At 42.7% G+C, this 10,499-nt stretch overlaps 1 protein-coding gene across 1 annotated transcript in view; it reads left to right on the top strand.

Moving 5' to 3' along the window:
* hectd2 (HECT domain containing 2) overlaps nt 1-10,499 on the top strand; it is a 59,718-nt gene that overhangs the window by 35,797 nt on the left and 13,422 nt on the right. Inside the window, exons 15-18 of the mRNA XM_005743585.1 lie at nt 1,177-1,241; nt 1,475-1,568; nt 5,112-5,186; nt 9,772-9,859. Of these exons, the coding sequence (XP_005743642.1) occupies nt 1,177-1,241; nt 1,475-1,568; nt 5,112-5,186; nt 9,772-9,859 (322 nt within the window). The remainder of the gene's footprint in view (nt 1-1,176; nt 1,242-1,474; nt 1,569-5,111; nt 5,187-9,771; nt 9,860-10,499) is intronic.

The following is a 10,499-nucleotide window of genomic DNA, read 5'->3' as shown; positions in this document are numbered from 1 at the left end:
TGTGTGTGTGTGTGTGTGTGTGTGTGTGTGTGTGTGTGTGTGCGCACAGAGAGCGATTTATTTATTTGCATACATGTGTGTCACCTACCTGTAACAGTGGTCTTCACATCACAGACGCACACACTCTCAGCCTACACGCACAATTACACCACATCTGGTCGCCACATGCGGCAGCTGTGAGCAGTTTGTGAGTGTGTAGGGCCGCCGCCCTTCACATAGAAAATGAAGAAAAAAATTGTATGACCATGTGACATTCACAACGTGAACTCTCTATCACCCACACACACACACACACACACACACACACACACACACACACACACACACACACAGAGGTTGACATCGTAATGTTTGCTCTGCACGAAAGAGAAATAAATTTGTTCTTTTGTTAATTAGATTAATTGTGATATTAGATATTGTAAATGTGCGCAACACTGCGTAAATGAAAGTGTGTGTCTGAGAGCTTCGTGCTCGGCACAGATTAAACGCTCTCGCCTCCATCTGAGCTGCAGTGTTAGCTGCATGCTTCTCTCCGTTGGCGGATCAGGTTTTATGATGAAAAGTGAAATGTTTGTTACTGAAATATAATTTAATATTGCTGCTGGCCCAGAGGGCAGTTCCTCCAACAGAGAAGTGCTCTTGTTGGGTTTGGGAATATAAATTTGAACCTTCTGCACGTTTCCCTCCAGGTTCAGAACCCCAAAAGTTGTTTCCTGTTATATGAAGGGCTCATGTAACCATTAGCATATTTGCAGTAACATGATGATAGCTCACAGGTAAACAATGAAGGGCACAGTTTGTTTGTTTTTCCTGACCTACAGTTCCCTTCTGCTAAAATTTAGATGACTGTTCATAAGTTCAAATTGTTGGTTTTATTTATTTATTTACAGTAATTTCACATTTTCGCCCACATTCAACACTAAACTAAGCATTTTAACTTAAGCGTGGAAATATCAATCAGTCAATATATTAATTAAGTGACATTTGTGTAGCAGAAAAATACAAAACAAATATACAATAATAGACAACTTAAAGTTAATAATAAAGATGAAAACAAACTTAAAACAAAAAAGACCCATAATTATTCAGAGTCTCCCCCCGAGGACTGAGAGAAGCTTATTTTTACTTTGCGTTACATTATTGTGTTGTTTCCTCCTTAACCTCATGTCTGATCAGCTGATGGGCTTAGCTGTTTACAACAGCATCGCGCTGGACATCCACTTCCCTCTCTACTGTTACAGGTGGGTGAGTTTCCATTCCTTTTACAGTGTTTCTTCTTCTGCATAATCTAAAGTGTAACGCTGCTGTCAGCGATGGATCACCTCACAGCTGCAAAAGCTTCCTGTGCACGAGTTGCAGCTAATCATAGAGATGCTGTAGAAACTTTTGCTGATGTTTCAGACGTCACAATCCAACATTTAGAGGGAATAATATGAAGTAACCTTTAATAATTGTAATTCTTCTGTTCTTACAGGAAGCTCCTCACACCACCCACTGTACCATGTGACCAAAATGCCCTCGTTGGCATGGCAAATGCCACCCTGGACGACCTGCAGCAGATCATGCCGGTAGGTATTTCATTTACACCTCTTCTGCTCTCTAGTTGGAGACTCAGATTAGCTTCATTATAAAAAAGACTGACTTTATGTTCTCTTCAGTCAGTTTGATTGTGCTTGATGGGACCTGTCCTGTGTTTGGACAGGATCGTCTTTCTCTTTCTTTTCATGCTTTGGAAAAGAAGGTAAACCCTCAGCACATATAGGCTGTGCCAAAGGTACTTTTTGTAAAAGACACAGTGGCACAAAGTCGTGTTTTAAGCTGGGAATGCTTGTTGGGTTGCACTACACTAACACGTTTAGGTTTTTCTTTTCTTAAAATCACATGTAGGAGCTGTTAAATTACTCTGGAAAACTAAAATCGTGTAATGTTGAACCATTTTCACGCTTGCCCGCCACTAGAGGGCGCCAGAGTTAAACTTATGAACTCTCTGGCTCGCCTTTTGCCCTCGTCTTTCCCATAATCCTTCTCTTTGAGGAGTCTAAATTTAACTCCATGCACTGTTGTGAGATTGGGGTTAAGTGATTTAAGTGCCCTGCGTTCCTCTGACCTAGCTTCATGTGTTCTCCCGCTCACATTCCCTTGTGTAATTTTCACAGTGCTGGGTTGTCTTTTCATGCAGTGTGCCAGCCCACAGCTGTGCATGCTCATTTTTCATTGATTTTCAAGATTTTTTTCGCTGTGTTTTCTTTGATTTGGTCAAATTCACATTTAACTGTTGATGTAACAAATAGTTGGAAACTTTAGCTTCATTTGCCGAGTGCTCCCCCCAGTTTCTCTCACACCTAGTTAGTAAATTTCTCTTTGGCTTACACACACTTTTATATAAAGTCTATCACACACGCAGCTTTGGGATTTGATAGTAAAGCATACCGAGGGTCTGTGGCTTCATCGGTGTGCTGTCAGAGGCTGTTTCCTGGTTTCTTTGTAAACAGTTCACATCGCACAACGCGGCGAATAAATCACAAAAGATATGGAACATGCAAAACATTACAGCCACCAAGTGGCAAAATAAAGCATGAAAATCACAGACAGTGGCTGAAAGGGCTGTGTGCAGCTCTCTGTCTGCCAACACAGCAGAGAAGCATGTTCAGTCTGTAAAGCTGAACCCAGAGAGAGCTCATTTCCATCGATGGTGTCTGTCATCTTGTTCTTTTTTGGCCACTATTTACAGCACCACGTATCGTCACTATAACAGACCGTATGATGACAGACTGCACCCATAATCCACCTGTCAGTCTCTCACTACACACGCCTATTCTGTCATGTATAAGACCCAGAGATACTCCTTCACTCCAGCTGAGTCGTGTAGAAACCAAACTTGGTTTTCTTTGAGGTTATTATGCAGAATAAATCACTGTACACGTGCCTCATCACTTGGACTTGATCATTCTCCGAGCAGCATAAAGATCGAATTGATGCAAATTAATTTTGATGTTGTCTCGTTAGTAACTTTGAGAATGTCCGAACATCAGAGCGCCTCTCTTTGGACCACAGCGTTGGATAAGCCGATCGACATCCATCCTGATCAATGCAAATTGCTCAGATTAAGAAATAAAGTAAATGCAATTTGTTCAGCGTCTGTTATTTTATATTGTATAGCAGGTAGTGATGTTTTGATGTGCTGACGTGAGTTTGACCTACTTCTGCTTTCTGAGTAATACTTTTTTTTTTCAGTTTTTCTGACATGACTCTGACTCTTCCGTTTACTGTCAGTCTTTGAGTCACGTCCGCACCCGCTGACGTTTCAAGATGTGATGAGACAGCCCTACAGTATTTTTGATGGGGGCGTGTTTGGCTTTGAGGGTTTCACACTTTGCGTCTGTGCGCTGAGTATTGATGGAGTTTCTAGCAGCTAAGTGAACTGGGTCAGATGTCTCAAGATCAGTTTGTTTTCCTTCGTTCTTTGCGGTTCGCTGTTTCAGTCTTTGTCCTGCACAGATAGGTCAGGATGAGGCTGCGTGCTCATAACCTGCTTTCACCTTGCAGGCAGTTTATTTTTCATTTATAGAAAATAAAGTGAAACTTTCACTGGATTCCTGTGAAGTTGACTGTTTGACACATCGGATGCTATCAGCTGCTGAGCTCTGACGAGACTTCCTGTTTCTCCTCCTCGTTTGCTTGGTTAATTTAGTGGTTGATTTAGTTTAGTTTGCAATAGCTAATGTGTTAGTTAATGGAGCTGTACTTGTTGCTTTTTTGCAGATGTAGACATGCAAAGTTGCAGTAGCCACCATTAGTTGCATGAGTCGCCAGAGTTACTGATATGTTAAGATACAGAAGTTGCTGTAGTTCTTTGTGGACTGATTGTAGTTGCCAGCACAATTCTCGCAGGTGTTGCTGCAATTTCAATAGTTTGCTTAGTTGCAGTAGTTTATGGTGGTTGGGTCAGTTGCAGAATTTGCCGTGCTTGGTTGAAAGCTTTGCTGTAGATATTGGTTCATTTGCAAATGTTGCCACAGTTGCTGCATGTGTACTTGTGTTTGCATAGGCTGAGTTGATTCAGTTGCAATAGTCACCATGTCAGATGCAGTTCCCTGTAGTTGGATTGCTTGCAGTTGTTGCCACAACAGTTCCAGCTGTTGCTGGAGTTTGAAGAGGTGCCATGTTTAGTTGCAGGTGTTGCTGTGGTTTGCTTATATTGCTGCACTTTTTAATGGTTGGGTTAGTTGCAGAAATTGCCATGTTAGCCACAAAAGTTGCTGTAGTTGTTATTTTAGTTGCAGTTTCCGTGCAGTTTAGCTGTGACTTCAAGAGATAATAAAGATGTTTGTCATTCGTTTGTTCATTCATACGTAAAGACCTTCAGAAAGATTGTGAAACATCTCCTGACGGTCAGTCCGAGTTATCCGATACACGAGCTGCTTCACATCCAACACCTTCGTCCTCATGAAGGTCAAACCTCTCCTTCGTAGTACACACACAGACACACACACACAAACAAACAGGTGCTATAACTGTCCCTAGTTGTGTAACAGCAGGAAATCAGATATAGTTTGAGGCCTGAGTTGATGCTGGAACCATAACTCTGGAAACTCTCCAGGAACAGACTTTATCCAAACACCAGTGGGATTCACCGTGTTTGCCTCAGAGCACCTTAAAACTGTAAAATCAATCGTAAGTCAGAAGGACGATGACGTAACGACACAAAACACAAATAAATGTACTGATTAGTTGCTTCCGTGCCATCTCGGGTCTTCTTTGTCCCCACATTACTGATTTCAGATATCGGCGTCAGAGTCATTATTCGCAGCTCAGCGGAGCTTTAATTTATTGCTTCTGAGGTATGTCGACGTTTTGAGGTGGGGCATAACCAGACTAAACTCATTAGAGCTCAGACCTCAGGCGAACTGTGTGAGACATTTGTCATCTTCGTGTTCGGTCAGAAGAGGGTGTGTTAAAAACGCTGTTTCATTCCTAACCTGCAGTCACAGAGTTTTCCCTCCAATCCATCAACACCAAACAAAAGCTGTGACTTACAGAAATGAAAAATGCTGCAACTCATTCATGCGTTTCCTGATTCTGACCTCTCGACCTCTCGTGTCCGTCTGCAGGAGCTGGCTCACGGTTTGGGAGAGCTGCTAAGCTATGAGGGAAATGTGGAAGAGGACTTCTACCTCACCTTCCAGGTAAAACTCTTCTTTTAAAGCAGCTTGTGTAGGATTTGCTGAGCAGAGTCAACAGTGCCCTCTGTGGCCACCAGTGGTAACTACAGGGTTCTGCTACATTAGGCTAGCAATTTGGACATGAAAACAACAGCAAAGAGACAAACTGGTTTTAGAGACAGTTCCTCGTCTCCTGTTGTGCGCTCAGTTGCAGCCAACGATCGTCCGAATTGTTGTTGGGAGAATGAAAATGAGCCAGAAAAGGCAACAGAACAGCTAACATGGCTGACATTTAGCTTAGTTAGCTACTTCGTTAACTTCCTGCTGCACAGCATTGCATTCAGTTTGCTTTCAGCACTCATAACAGTTCAACCCAAGTTATAAGAAGCCAATCTTGGGCTTTGAAAAAAAGGGGAGTGGTAATGAAAGTGATGTGACTTGCCCTCGTTAAAGCCGTTAAAGTAACTTGCTGTTGTGTTACAGCCCTGAAGCTCAGAGATTTGTGATGTTGAATAGCTTCTGCTCCGCACATGTTTCCACTCTTGCAAAAGGTGTGAAAATGCAGAAATGCCACTTGTATAAAATCTGACAAAGACTTTCCTTTGTTGTCCTCTTGGATTGAGTTCAGCTGTTAACTGTAATTGAATAAAGGTGTAAGTGATTACCTGACTGCAGGATTTTGATTCCGGTTGTTAATGATGTGAAAGAGACCTCACTACATGGAAAATTTCCAAGCAGCTATTGTTAGAACTGTTATATGCACACAGTCACACACCACAGACATCAAGATTAAAGTGTATGAAGGTGGCGACAGACAGCTGTGACTGCTCTGGTAATTTTAGAGCAGTGGGTGACCTGGATCGGTTCCACCGATGACGTCCAGCCAGGAAGTCAAATGTCAAACACAAACTACAAATGAACATTTATTTCACTAACAACATCAGAGTAACAAAAATTTTAAAATGTAGCGCTTTCTTGGTACAGATGGGTCTGAAACTGTCTAATAGTTTGGAAACCTGGTTTTCAGGGTTCAGTCAGATTATTGATCTTTTTAAAGCATCAGCCTGTGATGACAAACACCAACACAGAAGTGCTAAATAGCCACCAGAGGTTGGCCCTAACGGGGTCATTCCCCCATATGCTCCTGGTTAAAATCCCCCAGTCTCAGAGGTTAAATGAACACGTGTCGCTACAAATAAAAACATTCATTTTTTACGATATACTTGCCTCAAGGCAACAGTGTCGCTGCTTTCTGTGCATACACGTGTTGTGGATGTCAAAAAAGATTTCCCAGCAACCAAGTAAGTGTGTGTGCGTGTTTCTGTGCGCATGCATGGGTCAGTCTGTGTGTCTGACACTGACAGCCATCCTGTGTGGAACCTCGTGAAGCAGCTGCTGGTGGATGTGAAACAGAGGTGGATATCACATTTCTGACATTTGACTTTGGAGTAGTGCAGCATCCTGGTGCTCTGTTAAAATGCGTCAAAGTTCTCTCCATGCTCCTAGGCAGGGATAGGGCAGGGATAGCTCAGTAGGTAGAGTGGTGGCCCCATGATCGGAAGGTCGGGGGTTCGATTCCCCTGAACAGCTACCCTGAGGTACCCCTGAGCAAGGTACCATCCCTACACACTGCTCCCCGGGCGCCCGGTGGCTGCCCACTGCTTCACTGAGTGAATGGGTTAAATGCAGGGAGGGATTTTCCCCACGGGGACCAATAAAGTACACTTTCTTCTTCTGACACGCACACACACACTGACCCTTGGCCTACTTAGGTTCCTCAGACCTGACTCTGTGGTTCACTCTTCCTCCCTGTCACAAGGAATGACCCTGACTGACCAATCACATCCTTTCCTCCCCCCAAAGTTCCATATCCTTCAAGTTAGTAGTTGAATATTTATATATCCTGAAGCTGGCAGGTTCTCCTTTGGGGAGCCAGTCCCTGCTCCAAATCCTCTGATTGAAGGGATCAGCTGGGTGTGAAATGCTGAAGCTGCCTCAGAACAAGACGATGAGCTGAATGAATGAAGTGTGTTGGAGGCGAGAGAAAGAACAGTGCTGTGTAATCTTGCCCTGAGACTATTTATTTAATGCTCTCTTATTAAATAAATAGTCAAATTTATTATTTCAATTCAGACACTGAATATAAACTTCAGGTGAAGCATGTACATGAATTGTCCACTCCAACTTCAAAAGTCAAATTATCTTCTACTGCTCATTTTCTTGGGTAGCTGCATCTCTTAAAAGCAAAAACAAAAATGAACTAAATTCAATAAAATCATTTAATTTACTTCAATAGGATCAATATATTTCCTGCAAAAAAAACCCTTTAGTCTAAATTTAAAGAAAAAATAACCTCAGAACCCTCTTCCTGTTTAGATCAGCAGATGTAATCACCTGCTGAATAACAGGATGCTCACAACCTCCTGCATTAGTCATGACAAAGCAGGTCTTTCATTTTCCTGGAATATGCACAAAAATAGTATATTTGTTCATCAGTTTACGCACTGACTTAAATATCAGATGACTGCAAACAGATTACAGAGAGGTTGCAGTGTGAGTTTTAAAGCCTGTGGAAACAATTTAAAATGAGTTCTTCCTGCATTTTGTAGCATCTTGCATATTTAGCGAACAGTCTGGTTGTATCAGGCTGCTTCGTGCTATCTGTCGGGGTTAAAGGTGAAGCTGGAGCATGTGTGGGAAGAAAGAGTCTGCAAACAGCAGAGAGGAGGTGTTATTTTAACCCAGTGTGTCAGCTCCCTGTGAGCTGCAGGCTGGTCACAGTCGCACCTCTGTGTGCTACACATGAACTCACTGACTTACAGTTTGCTGGATCAGTTTGGTTAGCTCCGGCTCACTGTGTCCTATTCTTGTATGTTTCTACTTCAGTGTATTCCTTTCACTGCATTTATACCCCTCTGTAAGCAATGCTGCAGGCTACACTGAAATAATAAATTCTCTACAGTAACCATAGCTGTAAACCCGAAATGAAAGTGTATTTTTAAACATTTCCTGGCTCTGAACGAGCCTTTTGGGGATGATGAGGCGCACAAGCACAACTATTACACATACTGTAAAGGCAGTGAGTATGTTACCTTATTAGCTCCCTGCCTTTTCGTTTGACTTTTGGCTTTTCTTAAAATCTCTCCGGGGGAACCAAAACATTAAAAAACTCATCCACCCATTGAAAGCATCGACAGGTGAGGTAAGAGCACATCACAGTGGTTATTTCATTTCAAAAGCAGCTGTCACAGTCGATGTGTTGGAACCAGAAAAAATGTCCAGCATCAGTGTCTGAACAACTCTGACAATCTCACTGTGAATGTGTCAGAGCGTCGATGAGGCGACAGGTGTTGTAGGTCTTACTGGTGCACACTGAGCTCAAGGATTATTTGTGCCGGAGGATCATTATCAAACCTAAGAGCTGCTGCAGCCACAACAATGGACATGTGAGTGTGAGAGTGGAGCGATGAATGAAGGGTGCCTCAGGTTTTCTTGTGCATCATGTGGACAGCCAGGTGCTGATAGACCTTGAGCACTGGCTATTTTGACATGCACGTATACATTGCTGCTGATCATGTACACCGGTTTGTGGCCGCGGTATTCCCCGATGGCAGGATAATGTGCCCGGGTAAACTCTGCACATTGTTCAGCAGTGATCTGGAGAACATGACTAAAAGGTGAACGTGTTCACGCAGCGCCCAGATTCCCCAGAGCTCTATCCGATTGAGCATCTGTCGAATATTCTGGAAAAACAAGCTGCAGGTGAAGCTGCAACCTGGTCTGAAAATGCAGGAAAAAATGACACCTTTAATATTCTGAAACTTGTTTTACCAGCCGCTTGTCACACAAGGTGATATGACCCTGAAGACTTACTCAAAATGTACTTTTCTAAGTTTACTCCAGTTTTTAATCAGAACCAAATCAAACATCCCGGGTACCAGCACTTATTCATATCCTCTACGGCACAGCCATTAACATGGTATTAACAAGCCGAGCCAATAACAAGTTTGACACTGTATGATATATCCCATTATAGAAATTAAATAGATTTGCTAACAGGTTTTAACAAAGGCTTTTTAACAAGTTATGAGGGCTCAAAAAAGGCCCAATCTACCCACTGCCATGTACTTTGAGGACATGACAAATTCTACATGGCTTCATTAAATATGTTGGAGCAATTGGAGAAAAATCTAATCGGATGGGAACTTTTCTTCGATTTGATGATGTTTTTATTGAGCGATCCACGATGAAACCACAACATGGAGACGATGAGTTGTTTGTGTGCCGTTTGTTGACCTAGCTCGCTGACTGCCTGGATTCTTGTCCTCGCATCAGATTGCCAAGAAATTCATTGTTAATCTTTCATTAAGTGAAAGTAACCACTATCTGAAAAACAAAGTAAGAGAGCGAGACCGGTGAGCACGCCGTGACTGCCTGGTTGTTTCTTTTTGGCAGTCTTGGCTGATATGGGCGCTGATTTGAAGATAAGCAGAAACACATTCATGATCTAAAATCAACTCGATGTTCCAGTGCCGGGGCTTTCTTCACTGATGGCCTACAACAGTTTGTGCACCATTGCATATGTGATGTTGATTTTTGTGCGTTTCAGGTGTTCCAGGAGGAGATGGGCGCGGTCAAATCCTACAACCTGAAGCCTGGAGGAGACAAAATTCCCGTCACCAAGCAGAACAGGAAGGGTGAGTCCACACTGCAGTCACCATTGGCAGTAACTCACCTCCAAGGCAACAGATATTCTCACTGGCACTCAAAGAGCATTTTGTACCTGTATGAACCTGCATCCTTAACTGCAGTGCAGTACTTGTACCTTTAATTGAGGATGAACTGTACTGCAAAACTAAACTGTGCTGCAGATGATACTCACCTTCTGAAGTGTGAAACAGAAAATCAGACAGCCAAACACTGAAGGGCACAGTCATAATAAATATTAGTAAGTAGTAGGAGTAAATTTGAGACTGAGTCTAGGGTTTAGAGTTTAGTAACTTCATAAGTTACAGTACAACTTGGCAGTTTGACCCACAGCGTAACCTTTGAACTGTGGAAGTAATAAAAGGGTGGTGGTTGCACTCGTGACCTGATGCCCTGAACTTAAACTGGTTCTTTGAGATCACAGATACGTCCACGCAGCGATCAAAACAGGACATTTAGAGAGTGATCCAAATATATTGCTGAAAGCAATCCGGAGGTGCACAAGAAGATGACCTTGAGAGGAGATATGGTTTTTACCTTTTACAGTGGGGCAAAAAAGTATTTAGTCAGCCACCGATTGTGCAAGTTCCCCCACTTAAAATGATGACAGAGGTCAGTAATTTGCACCAG

This window comes from Pundamilia nyererei, unplaced genomic scaffold (genome assembly GCF_000239375.1).
Source record: "Pundamilia nyererei isolate P.nyererei 1_Seehausen unplaced genomic scaffold, PunNye1.0 scaffold00133, whole genome shotgun sequence".
NCBI classification, from domain to species: Eukaryota; Metazoa; Chordata; class Actinopteri; order Cichliformes; family Cichlidae; genus Pundamilia; species Pundamilia nyererei.
The sequence above is the reverse complement of the archived record's forward strand: the minus strand, read 5'-3'. Positions and strand labels throughout refer to the sequence as shown.